The 15,739-nt window shown below is 40.3% G+C and overlaps 1 protein-coding gene across 2 annotated transcripts in view; it reads left to right on the top strand.

The window, feature by feature from the left end:
* Window positions 1-15,739, top strand: part of ST13 (ST13 Hsp70 interacting protein) — a 25,503-nt gene extending 9,764 nt beyond the window's left edge. For both annotated transcript variants that reach the window (XM_075078028.1, XM_075078016.1), the window contains exons 7-12: window positions 1,012-1,122; window positions 3,534-3,636; window positions 6,366-6,482; window positions 7,173-7,236; window positions 8,473-8,555; window positions 13,884-15,739. In XM_075078028.1, coding sequence (XP_074934129.1) covers window positions 1,012-1,122; window positions 3,534-3,636; window positions 6,366-6,482; window positions 7,173-7,236; window positions 8,473-8,555; window positions 13,884-14,012 — 607 coding nt within the window. In that variant the 3' untranslated portion in view covers window positions 14,013-15,739. The remainder of the gene's footprint in view (window positions 1-1,011; window positions 1,123-3,533; window positions 3,637-6,365; window positions 6,483-7,172; window positions 7,237-8,472; window positions 8,556-13,883) is intronic.

The following is a 15,739-nucleotide window of genomic DNA, read 5'->3' as shown; positions in this document are numbered from 1 at the left end:
AACCTGCAGTGTAACAGCAGTGCTGATCTAGTGCTGTGAGTAATCTGCCCCTCTCTGGTGGGCTTGGGTTTTGATTCTGAGGGGGGTTTGTGTGTTTCGGAGACTAAGGGTTTTGTGCAGCCAGCAGCATTGGAATGTCTCTCATGGGTGAGGTGTAGCTTTGAGACAGTTTCCTGACGCATTGTCCACCTCTTTGTTTCTAGAAGAGAATGTGTGACTTTGTGCTTGCTTTCTAACAAGCCTTAATGATGAAGTTACTTACAGGCACTCTAATTGTTTTCAAGTAGATGGAAAAAGGCAGAAGTTCTGACCTGGAGTATCTTGAATATCAAATAGCTTTGTCAGTTCAGGAATGTTTTTTAGTGTTTCCATCAGATATTTTTAATTTGAAATGCCTGAACCTCCTAAAGTACTGCCCTACTAGTTAATCTGATATGCTTGTGTATTGTAAAATTGGCAGTTATTTCACTTAACTGACAAGGCATTGAGGCTACTTGCTGGGTGTGTTTTGTTCTGTCTCTTAATTTTGATGACGCCTCTCCTGTCTCTTGTAGTTCCTGATAATTTTAGCTGTTGATCATTGTAGCCTGTATAACTTATGCTTTCTATGTCTTACTGTTTTAAAGGCAATGTAATATGGCATGCATAATACTAATGTTGTTTTGTTCAAATTCCTATTGCCATTGGCTATAGGCTCCAAATACCATGGAATCTGAACTGTCCTTTGCATTTATATATCCTTTCTTTGTGGATTAAAGTTGTTCTTGCTGGCAAGGCTTGGCTCTGAACAATGAACACTTTTGCTTCTTGCTAATGATGCACCTACATTGGCGGGGGCGCGTGTGTGTAACTGAATTTCAGTGACTTCATTGTCACTACAAAATCTTTTTGAACTCAGCTCTTCAAATGTATTATCTCACTAGCTTGCCTGTTAGTCATCCAAAATTATTTCCAGCTTAAGTTAGTAACTTGGTATTTCAATATGTACAATGAATGTTCTTGTTCCCACAGTGTGTTTGTGAAGCTACAGAAGCCAAATGCTGCCATTAGAGATTGTGATAGAGCCATCAAGATTAATCCTGACTCGGCACAGACCTACAAATGGAGGGGGAAAGCGCATAGGTAATGAACTGCATGTGCACTTGATATTCTCTCAGTTACTTGGGGAAACAGTTTTTTATGCATTCTCTCCTCTGTGTCTCCAGACTGTCTTGTACCTGTGAACAGTAGCCATGAGCCAGAAACCATTGTGCTGAGTGTATGGCTTACAGGAAAGAAAGGATGATGGTGATTTATTGATGGCAATTTATGAGTAGTCCTTCTGGCACTGTCTCTTTTTTTTTTTTTTTTTTTTTTTAACATTTATGCTAAAGATTGAGTTCTAGGACTGTGGGTTTTATTTGTTTGGAGGTCTTTTATTTTCACTTAGTTCAGTTTTTATTTACTACCTTAAAATTCTAAACATTTCTCTGCTGCCCCTATTCCATTAGATCTTTTACATAGTAAATTAAACTATCTAGTTATTAAGGGAACCATTTGTTGCAGTTAAAGTGTTATTAAGCAAACATTGTAACTATTTGAAATGGCATTAGGCCAGCATGCATCCCCTTCCAACTGTAGTTAAAATTCTTTTTTAAATCACAATAGATCAGCCAAAAGAAATTAAGGTGACACTTCTCATGCTCTGTATAAAAGTGGAAAGTTTAAATGCTAATAGAACTTACCAAAAAAAGGGCATTTTAAACAGTGTTCAAAGAGTAGTTTGTTAATGTCTGCAGTTTTAATCCAAACAGTGCTCCAGTCTTCTCACTCTTGGGCTTTGTGTCATTTATTAACATCTTTGTCTGTAAGCAAAAGTGCTTTCACCGTTTACCATTTGTAAATAGTATTCAATGAAAATAAATGTAATAATAATTTAATTACAATAAAAATTATGCAAACTATAATTTTAATTATCAAGAGTGCGCACTTCTTAACTATTCATTTATGCAAACAGTAGCTTGTATGACCTCTTCAGCTAAAACACGGTGCCTCCAGTTAACTAGGGTGTTTGAGTGCTGAGTAAAGAGGGTCCACTTAAACTTAAGGTAATAGTGGTGTAGACTTGTACGGAGCACTGAATGTGTAGTTTTACACTGAACATCTGCCTAGCGGTGCAGAGGACTTTTATTAGTGTGCTTCATATGTTTAGGTAGGGTACCTTCTCCCTGTTAGACCCTGTTAGCCCAGAGAGTTGTGGTGAATGGAGCTAAATCCAACTGGCAGCCGGTCATGAGCAGTGTTCCTCAGAGCTCTTGGGGCCAGTCTTGTTTAATATCTTTATCAATGATCTGGACGAGGGGATCGAGTCCACCTTCAGTAAGTCTACAGATGACACCAAGTTGGATGGGAGTGTTGATCTGCTTGAGGGTAGGAAGGCTCTGCAGAGAGAGAGATCAGCCTGGACAGGCTGGATTGATGGGCCAAGGCCAGTTGTATGAGGCTTAACAAGGCCAAATGCCGGGTCCTGCACTTGGGTACAACAACCCCATGCAACGTTACAGGCTTAGGGAAGAGTGGTTGGAAAGCTGCCTGGCAGAGAAGGCCTGGGGGTGTTGGTTGAGAGCCAGCTGAACATGAGCCAGCAGTGTGCCCGGGTGGCCAAGAAGGCCAACAGCATCCTGGCTTGTATCAGGAACAGTGTGGCCAGCAGGAGTAGGGAAGTGATCGTGCCCCTGTACTCGGCACTGGTGAGGCAGCACCTTGAATACTGTCTTCAGTTTTGGGCCCCTCAGTACAATGAAGGACATTGAGGAGCTGGAGCATGTCCAGAGAAGGGCAACGAAGCTGGTGAAGGGTCTGGAAAGCAGGTCTGATGAGGAGCAGCTGAGGGAACTGGGGTTGTTTAGTCTGGAGAAGAGGAGGCTGAGGGGAGACCTTATCGCTCTCTGCAACTACCTGAAAGGAGGTTGTAGCGAGGTTGGTGTTGGTCTCTTCTCCCAAGTCACTAGCAATAGGATGAGAGGAAATGGCTTCAAGCTGCATCAGGGGAGGTTTAGATTGAATATTAGGGAAAGTAGTCTTTACTGCAAGAATGGTCAGGCATTGGAACAGGCTGCCCAGAGAGGTGGTGGAGTCACCATCCCTGGAGGTGTTCAAAACACATGCAGACATGGCACTTCAAGGCATGGTTTAGGAGACAAAGTGGTGTTGGGTTGATGGTTGGACTTGATGACCGTAGAGGTCTTTTCCTATCTTAATGATTCTGTGATTCTTTTTTTTTTTTTTTATAGCAAATAATGATACTAGCTGACTGAGGGTTTTTAACCTTGTTGTTACTTCAAGCAAAAGTAAGGGTATGAAGCAAGCAAGTATCCTCTAATGGCATCATAGTGTGCAGGTTACAGAAAACACCATGATTATTAAACTGTACACCTCTGTAAGTCCGTATAGCTGCAGGTAAAAATACTGAATGCTGCATGGTTGTCAATATTTTGAGGAACTGAGTTCACTTTGGTTTTCCCTTCTGACTGGTGATGTCTTCTGAATTGCAGACTTCTGGGTCACTGGGAAGAGGCTGCTCATGATCTTGCATTAGCCTGTAAACTGGATTATGATGAAGATGCTAGTGCCATGCTGAAGGAGGTGCAACCGAGAGTAAGTGGGGAGGCATAATGGAGGTCCCTACTCTATTTGAGTGGCATTACTAACTTCAAATTCTTCCAGTATGAATTGTTTTGTGGGAGTGCGTACATGTGTGATCTGACATTTCAAACTGAGTTTATAAATACTTTTGTCTCTGATCACAGCTGTTTATGGCTGTGTGTAGAGAAATGGAGTCTCTGGGGCTGGGCATGTAACCGAACTATGACATAATATGTTCCTTTTAAAAATCTGAACAGAAGAATCTGAAGCAGTTGAAGTTTGCCAGGCATTTTAGAATCTAGACTAAAAACATTCAGAAGAGCAAGACAGTGCTGACAGTGTTTTTTTCTCAGATGTTTCTGAATTGATCGAAGCTTCATCCTAAACATGTTTTACAAAGGAGGCATGCTTTGCTATGATTTGTACTTTCATTAGTCTACCTCATGAGGGCAGCATAACCTTTGTAGACTGGTTTTCAGCTTTCCTCAAGTGATTGACCCCAGCATTCTTCTAAGGCAGAACTATTGTTTAAAAAAATGTAAGACTGTCGATAGCAGGCTTTCTTTTTAATCTGTTTTGCATATTCCTTTAAAGTGGTTGACAGACCACAGATGGCAGCTGTTGCATTGTATTGGATTTATATGGCAAGGGTGGGGGGAGGTGGAGACTGCAGGGCTGGCCTCTTTTAGGAAGAGACATGCGGCTGCCTTTATGTCAGACAGAGCCAGGTCCAGCTGACTCCAAAACAGACCCACTGCTGGCCAAAGCTGAGCCAGCCAGTGACACCAGGGGTGCCTCTGTGATGATGTATTTAAGAAAGGGTTAAAAATCACAGCGCAACAGCTGTGAGAGAGGGGCTAAAGAAGAGAAAAAAAATGAGAGAAGCTATCCTGCAGGCACCAATGTCAGTGAAGAAGGAAGGGAAGGAGGTGCACTAGGCATGGGAGCAGAGATTCCCCTGCAGCCATGGTGAATACTGCAGTGAGGCAGGCTGTCCCCCTGCAGCCCCATGGTGGAGCAGATATCCACCTGCAGCCTGCAGAGGACCCTATGCCAGAGCAAGTGGGTGTGCCCTGAAGGAAGCTGCAGTCCATGGAGAGTCCACACTGGAGCAGGCTCCTGGCAGAAACCGTAGCTCATAGAGAGTAGCCCATGCAGAAGCTGGTTTTCTGGCAGGAGCTGCAGCCTGTGGGGGACCCATGCTGGAACAGTCTGTTGCCATAACCTGTGGGGAGGACCCCATGCTGGAGCAGGAAAAAAGCATGAGGAGGAAGGAGTGGCAGAGGTGCAGTGTTACGAATTGACCACAGCCCCCATCCCCATGTGCTGTTTGGGGTGGGGGAGGAGGTGGAAGAATGGGGAACAAAGGAGTGAAGTTGAGCTTTGGGAAGAAGGGGAATAGGGGGAAAGAGGGTTTAGTTTTGTTTGTTTAACATCTTTTAGGTCTCAACTCTTTTTTGTAAGGGGGTATACTTAATGCTTGGCTGAGGGGGAACCTTTTATATCCCATTCAATCTGCACGTGCACAGAAACAGCAAAGTGTGTCTGATACATTGATGTGTAGTTGCCAACTGTGTGGGAATTGGTGTATGTAGCTCAAGGAGAAATGTATGATCTTTACATGGGTGATTTTTTTTTTTATCTTTAGTTAAGTGAAGATTATATGTTCACCTAATTTATTCACTTCCAGCTTTCTTAGCACTTTTTAGTTTGTAGCACTTTGAGCTGAAAGTCTGAGTCAGATTCTAAAAATGCTTAGTTCATTTTGAGAAATACTTAAAAGCAATGAAAATCCAAACTTTGGAAACTCTTTGTTTCATTTTAAAAAAAAAAAAAAAAATTGTACCGAAACTTCACTACTTATAAAAAAATTTGTTTAAAAGTATTCTGAAAGAATAGAAGAGTGCCTGTTGTAGCAGTAGTTGTTAGTATCTCTATTCTTGAAGCTTCATATTTTTAAATATTTTTTCCTATGGTTTTTATTACAGGGTGACCGTCATACACAACTTGTGAAATTACAAACTGTTTTTTGCAATGCTATATAAGGATACATTCTGGTTTCAGGAAAGCAGTGCTACAGTTAGTGTTCTATTGTTACAGTGAGCCCTGAGTGAAGAGCCCTGGGGAGTTCATTGCTAACTACTCTCTTCTGCTGGGGCTGTAGATTTGATAGACTTGAAAAAAAGCTAATAATGGAAAGCAAACTTCCTCCCCACCCACCCTCTCTTGATGTGGTTCAGGAATTATTTGGTCTGCTTATGTCTAGCTGTATATGCTGCAAAGGCATCTGGAATAGCAATAACACTACCTAAAAAGTGTATGTGTGCAGGGGGAGTTATACTTCCTGTTGTTGTGCCAGCGAAAATTCCCTTTTCTGGGGCTGTTGCTGGTTTTTAGCACTGGAGAAAATAATATTTCAGCATAAAAGTATGAAGGCATGTGGAATGATAATGTTTTTAAGGTCTAACTGTGGTGCAAGTCACAGACCACTATAGCAAAAAAGTATACTAGCATGCATGTTCTGGTGAATCCGGTTAGGACTGGGAAGACATGAATAATTGATTGCCATAGAGAGGAAGTAGCAAATGGCTCCTCAAACAAAAGGGCTTTTAGGATGTGAGGTCAGATCTTATTTTTAAGAACTGGTAAAAACAGATGGTTATGCTTACATGTAGTTGTATTGAAATATGTTGTGCGATATGCTAAAAACATATATGAAACCTTGGTGTTCTGTTTAACAGGCTCAGAAAATTGCAGAACATCGCCGAAAATATGAGCGGAAGCGTGAAGAAAAAGAAATCAAGGAAAGAATGGAAAGAGTGAAGAAGGCAAGGGAGGAGCATGAGAGAGCACAAAGGGTGAATACTTAGGCTTTAATATTTCTTAATAATTTGGAGTGTGTCAGTTATTTTAGTTAAAATGAGTTGTAGAGAATTACTTTCATTTTAAGTCTTAGAATTAAATTTTAGAGAGTTGATTTCTGTCTTGGTTACTTGACCAATAATGAAATCTGGAGAAGGGGGCATTGAACTGCATCTGCTTTTATTGCTTATGACAAACACAGGCTCTGGAGTCTCTACTAATCCTGTATTACAAGAAGTCAGTTATTGTATGACTGTACCAGAATAGTTTTCACGTAGTACTTATGTCTCCTGAAGTAGGAGGTTTCAAATTCAGGATAATACTTTACTTCTCTTCCTCGCTTTCTGACACAGTTTGCTTGCTTTTTCATCATGCTTTACTGATACATTTTAGTATGTTGGAGGTGGGAGTTCTAAAAATATAAGCTGAGGTGCTAAAACAAATCACACAGTTCATATTCAGTAAAAACATACTCTGCATACTTACCTGCAAAAACATACTAAAGTAAGAGTAGGTATCGCTATTTCTTGTCAATGGTTGTGTACACAGTGAAGTTCTTTGTTTGTTGCGATAGCTTACCTACCTGAACAGTCTCAGCTATTTTTTTATTCTTAAAACCAGTTGAGCAGTAGAAAACAGGCTGCAGTTCCATTGCTTTGTGTGGAATGATGTACTTTCATCTGCAGGAGGAAGAAGCAAGACGACAGGCAGGAGGAGCTCAGTTTGGTGGTTTCCCAGGTGGCTTCCCAGGTATTTTGTTTTTAAGTACCAATACTTGAGGTAGAGGTGACTGTTGTTTCCATGTGGGGTATTATAACCACAGGTTTTATAGCTTTTGTTCTCAAGACAGAGAGAAAAATAGTCTTTGAAGTTTAGAACTTGTCTACAAACAACTCTGAGCACTAGTGGGAAGAGGGATGGGATTTTTTTTCTCTTAAAGAGGATTGATGCTGGGTAGCAAGTAGAGGGATGACAAATCAATATGATGGATAACAGAATGAAAGGATTTAGTTCTGAGAAAACAAAGGTGCAGTATTTGATCAATAATATGTGCTGAAAAACTAGTATGAAAACGTTTTCTAAATTACCCAGAGTGCCTTGGATCCATTCTGCTTAAGAACAATAATTTTAAAGTTGAAAATTTGGATTGAGTACTAGGGAAATCTGTGCTGGTTGCAAACTATTGTTGAACAGAAAGGTTTCTCAAAGGAGATAATGGCGGTTTACCTTATAAAAAAAGCTGTCCTTTAACAGTTCCATGGAAATCGGGCTTTCCATGTTATTTTTAAGTACAATAAATTGGGGAGAAACAAGTCTTACTTACTAAAGCTCTTAAAGATTGAGATGTAGTTGAGGTAGACTGCGTGCATGCTCCAACCGGGTCAGCTTGTCAGGGGAACCAAATAGAGACCATACCTACCCTGCTCAGCATAGCCGAGGTAGCTGCTGATTAAGGATCCAAAAACAGAACCTCAAGCATTTTGCTTCAGGGATTTTTGGTTTTTGTTTTGTGGGTTTTTTTTTGTTTGTGTTTATTTTTTTTTTCCCTTCGGTGGTACAATATTTTCAAACCTGAAGTTCCCGCCAAATGTGGAATGTGCTTGGGACATACTACAGCTGATCTGCTTTTGCCCTGAACTGTTCATTTCAGGCATTCAAACTCCTTATATTCCTGGGCTTGAGACCTGCCTGATCTAAGTTAACCAGAAAAATAACTGCATCCATATACAAGGTGCTAGAACCTGACACTCATTACGAGCCTCCCATTCCATTAAGTTAAAAACATGGATGAAGTAAGATGTAAGTCTTCACAGAAAGAGAAGGTAAAGACCCTGCTTTCCATTCAGTGGACCAGCTGTAGCCTTATGGAAGACATGTCTTTAGAGGTGTGACAAAGGAAGTATGTCTTGGTCTCTCTCTGCGAGCCTCCTGTATAGATGAATTAAATGTTCTTCTTCATTCATTCTTCTTGTCTTGGGTTTTCAGGTGGATTTCCTGGGGCTATGCCTGGAGGTATGCCAGGTCTTAATGAGATTCTTAGTGATCCAGAAGTCCTTGCAGCCATGCAGGTGAGAATTTGTTAAAATCAAACCTAAATGTTCTTCAGAAGGGAAGAACAACACCTATGAGCTATGGGAAGGAACAAAGATGTAGCCTTCTGGATAGCAATGGGATGCTTGCTTATTTCTGTTGTGAAATTCTGTCCTTGTGTGTGTGGCACCAGGCTGCTTGGAATCCATGTTAGCTATTTTTTAATCCAATGGGAGCTTAATTAAAGATGCTGTGCCCATACGTGCCTATGATAGGCAAAACTATATGCTATATAGAGTTCTTAGTGTCTTTTGAGTCTCTTGAATGACTATTTCTACACAGTACAGTTTATTTGCTCCTTTTTTGAATGCACACACATTGTGGCGAGATAATTATGCACAAACAAAAATGATTAATATTGATGCAACACAATATATTACAACAATATTGAGATGGGAATTGCCTTTCTGTTAGGGGATTAAGTGTTTGGTTCTTGCCAGAGGCAAAGTAGTATCAGAGTAGTTTGGCATCTGGCATTTTCTAAATTCATGTTCATAAAGCTTACTTTCCCAGTGCACTCAATTAATTGCTCGACGTTATGACTACTTTTACGCAATACAGTATTCCAGCAGATCAAATAGAACATATCTGACAACAGCAGTTTTAGGGGCAGGTGGGCTAGGAAAAATCTGAGCTATATAGTTCTATTTGCATACTAATATGATCAAGTATAAAAGTGTCTTGTTACTTTTTGTTGAGGTTAAACTACAGTTACGTGTTGTTCTCAGCTCATTGAACAGCTGCAATCCCCATCTACATAAAAGCATCACAAGGGACTCTTATTTGGTATGTCCTGAAATCACAAAAGAAGGCATTGCTTTCCATACAAAAGATCATGGGTTCCTTTAATGGTTGCTGGTGTTTGGAAACATACCTTTACTCAGGCTGCCAGAGTCATCAGTGTTGACTCGCATGCAAACCATCCAAAAAAAGCCCATAATTTGTAGTTGTACTCCTTACCTGGCTGATTTATGCTGCAGTGCAGGAGTTTGAAATTAGAGTTGCTGAAAACAGAGCTTTGGGTGCAGCTAAATGTTAAGCCCTTGCCACACACTTTTAAGAAGTCTCCGTTAAATGCTGATTATATATACCCCAACGTATTGTAGGACTGTTGCAAGAACGTGTGTTGATGGTGTTTTCTGATAACACAGGCAGGCTTTAACAGGTAGAACCTGTCAGCAAACCTTGAGTCTCTTGCTGACCTCTTTGTACAAACTTCACATCTAGATATGATTTATTCAGCGTTTCACCTATGTCCGCACTGCCTTCTTTTCCTAAAATGTCCAGCTGACTACGTTCTGGTCCTCTCTGAATTGGCAGTATAAGCTCTAGTCTTAAAAAGCAGTAATTTATACTGCTTGGCTTCTGCTCACTGCAGTTATGGAATATGTTGGCAGATAATGGTGGCTGGCAGCTATTACGTAGGTTATCTGAGGCCTTACAAAAAAGTCTGAAGATACAGAATCATGCAAGTCTCTCGGATCCTTAAGGTACTATTTTAACTGACAATACATAGAGGCTTTTCATAGAGACAAGTTCCTGCTGAAACTGGAGTATTCTGAGAGTAAAGACCTTCTCAATCTCTGTACACTTAGTGATTGTCATCTCATCTTTGAGACGGTTCTCTATAAGCTAACACTGAAATATGCCTGAGTCTGTTAACATCCCAGTAAACATTACAACCATGTATGCCTGAATGTGAGCTAGATTAAACTGGTGACGCTGTCAGCTTCAGCTTGTCACCTGTAGAAACAACCAAAGAACCAGGTATGGCTGCCTATGAACATGTTTATAAAGTTATTGCTTATCATTGGCATAGGATAAGAATCTCTGCAACTAGTATAAAAACTTCTTTCTAGATTAAGATTTCTGGTTCCATTACCTGAAGATTTATTGTCTTTAGGACAATAAATATTGCCTTCCCTCCCCAGCCCTCCTGAGCCCTTTTTTCTTTCTTTTTCATAATTGTGGCTGATGCTAGTCTCTTACCATAAAAGACTCAGTGGCAAAACTTCTGTTGCATATCTTTCCATAGCTTTTTAACGGCAGTAGTTGAGACCTTTGGCAATGACTTCTAATGCATGTTATTTTAGCTTATTTGCCCCCAAGCGTTTTTGTCTCCGGAAAAATTGGCTGAAATTTTTGTGTGTGCGCGTTTCTCTTATTTTACTATTTTGGCTGTCTGGAGGGTTCTGTAGTATAGGATCATAGAATTGTAAAGATTGGAAAAGACCTCTACGGATCAACAAGTCCAACCATCAACCCAACACCACTTTGTCTCCTAAACCATGCCTTGAAGTGCCATGTCTGCATGTGTTTTGAACACCTCCAGGGATGGTGACTCCACCACCTCTCTGGGCAGCCTGTTCCAATGCCTGACCATTCTTGCAGTAAAGACTACTTTCCCTAATATTCAATCTAAACCTCCCCTGATGCAGCTTGAAGCCATTTCCTCTCATCCTATTGCTAGTGACTTGGGAGAAGAGACCAACACCAACCTCGCTACAACCTCCTTTCAGGTAGTTGCAGAGAGCGATAAGGTCTCCCCTCAGCCTCCTCTTCTCCAGACTAAACAACCCCAGTTCCCTCAGCCACCCCTCATCAGACTTCCTCTCCAGGCCTTTCACCAGGTTTGTTGAGGTGCAGGAGCATGTCCAGCTCCTCAATGTCCCTCACTGTACTGAGGGGCCCAAAACCGAACACAGTATTGAGATGCTGCCTCACCCATGCCAAGAACAGATAGTACTTCCTGTTTTGCATGTGCAACTGCTTTCTCTGGACCCAACATGACATTTGTGTTTTGGAGAGCTGTCATGGGTCAAATAGTTCTTTTCAAAAGCAGTGATGTGTAAGATGAAACTAAGGATTCCTTATTTGACATGTAGTCATATGTTAGACCCAGACTTCCACCAAAATGTGTAAGTTGGAAAAAGAATAATAAGTTTTTCCTTATAAGTATTTTTCATCCTTCTGCAACTAAAGACTAGAGCATTAGAAATGTTTTTTATACACAATGGTTCCTATTCTACCTTATGTACTAAATATTTCCCTATGGAAATATTGATATCTTCAGTCCTGAACTTTATTCTGATAATATTGCTCATCAATTTGAAACCCTGGATGTGGTAAACACAGGTTGAGGGCTTCCAGGGATTTGCACAAATACAGAATAATTTACTCACTGTGAATTTACAGGACCATAAAACACGTAGTATATAAAATTGTTTAGGTATGCTTTGACACAAACCAGTGACTAAGCTTACTTAGCTTTTTGTTCTGGATTCATATACAGGTGAAAACACAGATTTAATGATCTTTAGTCATATGCCTGGTTTTGAAATTGGAAATTCAAGAAGTTTGAGGTTGTGAAATGCTTTTTTTTGCATTGCAATCCTGTAAAGTGGAGAAAATATATCTAGTGTCCTTTTTCTGAATTTCAGCATCCTATTTTTCATATACTTTGCAGATTCCCTTTTGTGAGAGAGACAAAACACTTGTAAATCCTTCTAAAAAACATAAGATTTGACTCTTGGTTCCCAACATGTACAAAACATGACTGAACCATGTGGGTGATCTCAGTGGAGTCCATACCTACCAACTGCAATTTTGGATTAGACTTGAAACAGCTTTTAACATCTGCCTGACGCTAGAATGGGTACAGGTTGGTGTTACAGTAGCACAGATTGCTCTGAGGACACCAGTTGGTTTTTGACAGTTTCCAAAGAGTACATCTGTGGTAGCAATGGTCTAGAAATCTAGGGAAGATTGTATCTTTCAGTGAAACTACTTAAACGTGCTAGAAAGAACAGCAAATTAAATTACAGCTGATAGAGATTATTTGTATTGGATGTAATAAACTTCTTGCACTTCAGCTCGATTAAAGAAAACTTGAATATTTGCAGAAGTTGCTTATAATGGAAACCTTTTTCCAGGCTGAGATACAAAATCAGTCTATACAGATTTATTGAAGGGCACTGTTCAAAACATGCACAGGCAAAATGAGTAAAAGCAACTCTAGTTTAATGGAGGCCAAAGGTGTACTAGAAGTACAGAAAAAAGCATTAATGCTTCTTGTACTAAACAGAGAAGATGAAGCTGGTATTCTTTTGACCACTGACTTTAATGTATATGTGAATATATTAACCACAGCAGTAGTATGATGAGAGATAAGAAGATTCTCTTCCAGTTGGGTTTTCTTAGAGGAGGTGAGGAACGACTGAGAATTAGATGCATTTTTAAAAGCCAAACATTGCCACATCATCTGCTTTCAGTCCAGCAGATCAAAGTTTCTGCTGCTTGTTGTGGTTCAGCCTCAGTCAGCAACTGAGCAGCCACTTGCTCACTCCCCCCATCCCTCAGGGATGGGGGAGAGAATGGGAAGAGCAAAAGCAAAAAAAAGAAACTTGTGGGTTGAGATAAGAACAGTTTAATAATTAAAATAATAATGATAATGATTATTACAGTAATAACAATAATGATAAAAAAAAGGAAAAGGGAAAAAAACAAGTGATACAACTGCTCACCACCTGCCAACTACTGCCGCCAGTCCCCGAGTCACGATTGCTGCTTCCCTCCCCCGGCCAGCTCCTCCCAGTTAACATACTGGGCATGACTTTACATGATATGGAATATCTCTCTGGCCAGTTTGAATCCGCTCTCTTAGCTGTGCCCCCTCTCTTCCTGGCTTCTTGCGCACCTGGCAAAGGATGGGAAGCTAGAAAAGTCCTTGACTAGTACAAGCATTACCCAGCAACAACTAAAACATCTGTGTGTGATCAACATTGTTGTTCATACTAAGTCCAAAGCACAGTGCTATGCCAGCTACAGTGAAGAAAACTAACCCTATCCCAGCTAAAACCATGACAGTGCTAAAAGGAACAGAGGTGAAAAGTATGAGTAGCAGCTGTTGCTTGGAGGAGGGTTACCCTATCATGCGTGCTAAGCGCATAGAGCTCCTGCCTGCTTCAAAATGCATTTGAAGATGCCTGAATGGACATAATCCAGTAGGTGTGGCTGTGTTTGGCTCCTGTTTTGGGGAAAAAGAACTCTTTTCTCATTTCCCCCTCCTCACACATTGTGCTATTACTGTACCAAGTTCAGTAATGACTCTGGTGTTTACTGATGCAGTGTTAACAGAGGGCACTATATCACTGGGTTCTCTTTAGAGACCTCTTGCCCAAAACTCTAATCTGGTCTTGCTCAGCTTTTCACATGATGAGACTATACTCATGTTGGAATCACATAAGCACAAACTTTTGTAGGCTCATTTTATAAATGTCCTAATTTTTTTGCTTTTTGTCCTGCAGGATGCAGAAGTTATGGCTGCGTTCCAGGATGTTGCTCAGAACCCAGTAAATATATCCAAGTACCAGAACAATCCCAAGGTCATGAATCTTATCAGTAAATTGTCTGCCAAATTTGGTAGTAAACAATAATAATCCCTGGTTCTTAAAAATCATATCTGAATGGGAAGGATTGGATTTGGCTAACAAGTGTTGCAATAAAACCATTGTACCTCTGATCTTCTTAACAAGAGAAACGGGGTATTCTAAGGAGAGCTGCTCTCTAGCCCCAAGTGTTCACTTTATTCAGTAATTGGTTTATAGCACTCAAATTATATTCAGATGACCTAGTTTAAACTATCCCTTCTTGTCCAAGAGTTGCAACTTTCTATTGTAAGTATTACAGACAGTTTCCTTTGAATGAATGCCCCTGTAAGAAAAATTAATATTTGAGGAGTGTAAGATGGAAAAAACTGCTGTTGTGTTATTTTGGACTTTTTTTTTTTAATTATTCTCAGTAAGCAAACAGGAAGGAACTTTAACAGTTTAAGTCTGTCTTAGTCCCCTTAGGACAGAAAAGTTGGCCTAGTCACAAACAGAAAAGGTGGGACAAGTCTGAAGAATTAACTGGATAAAGGAATTGTCTGCAAATACAAGTCCTTATGTTTTGGGTTTTTTTTAATGGATGACTGACTTCATATGGCTATTAATCATCAGTATAACCATGCTAGCTAGTTACACACTGGAACTTCTGGCAGTACTGCAAATAATGTAATATCTTGATCACCACAACTGCACAGCAAAGGTACGGTCAATCCTTTGCGCCACCTGGCATGAAGTACGTATTGCAGAGGCCACAGAGGTTTTGTTACTTGCTCAATTCTTGTCCAGCACATTACGTAACATTTTGGTTCTCAGTCTGGGTATGGGAGAGCAGCTTACTGTCTGTGCTTGTGCTCTTGTCCTTTCCCAGTTGGCAGGTCCTCAGCTGCTTGCACTCCCCCTTCCCTGGGGTCGTGCTTACCAGGTTTCATCTATTCGGAAACTTTAGGGAAGGAATCTTGTTCCCATCGCTACCTCTGTCCCACTGAATGCAAGCCATCCAGAACATGTAAATGCAGAGTTATTAATTAGTGAAGGGGAGAATACCCAACAAAATTGCAGCTCTGGGTTCTGAGTCGGTTTGAGTTCTTACATGCTTACTCATTAAAATTTCTTGGCCGAAGTCCTGCTGTCTCTTTAGAGATGATGACTCTTCCTTCACTGCATACTATAGTCTTCCATCTTTTCTTGTATCCTTTCGTTAAAAACAACAACAACAACAAAAAACCCTACAAACGAACCCAAAACAACAACAAAACAACCCCCCAAAAAAAGCTGTTGTCATGGTTTCAAACTTCCATGTTTTGAGGCTTGTGGTATGGAGGAAAAGGTGAAGTAAATGGAGCAAACGGAACATTCTTTGAACACTTGTGGATTAACAGCATGGGTATCCTTGAAGCAGTGTCTGTGCTGATGATGATCCGTTGATTTGTCTACCAATAAAGACAGTTGTTGCTTCTGTTTGTCTTAGCTAAAACATTATCTTTCTGTGGAAGAATGACCATAGTTCCCTGTTCACCACCTGAGTCTCAACATTTGTGTAACTCTTTTGTAATTCTATATCTTAAGCCATAATTGATGTTACCATGTTTAAATAAATGGATTGGTGTAGGAACTCAACGAGAGTTGCAAAAAAAAAAAAAAAAAAAACAAACCCTGAATGCTTTTTCTCATGCTAATGACCCTGCAGAATGAAATGTGAATTGTTTTGCTTAAGAAATATAGTTCTGAATACTTCTCTTAGCCTTTAAAAATAAAGTATCATTTTGAAAAATAAA

The sequence above is a fragment of the Phalacrocorax aristotelis genome, chromosome 1 (genome assembly GCF_949628215.1).
Source record: "Phalacrocorax aristotelis chromosome 1, bGulAri2.1, whole genome shotgun sequence".
In the NCBI taxonomy this organism is placed as follows: Eukaryota; Metazoa; Chordata; class Aves; order Suliformes; family Phalacrocoracidae; genus Phalacrocorax; species Phalacrocorax aristotelis.
Note: the sequence above shows the minus strand (reverse complement) of the source record. Positions and strands in the feature narration are given on the sequence as shown.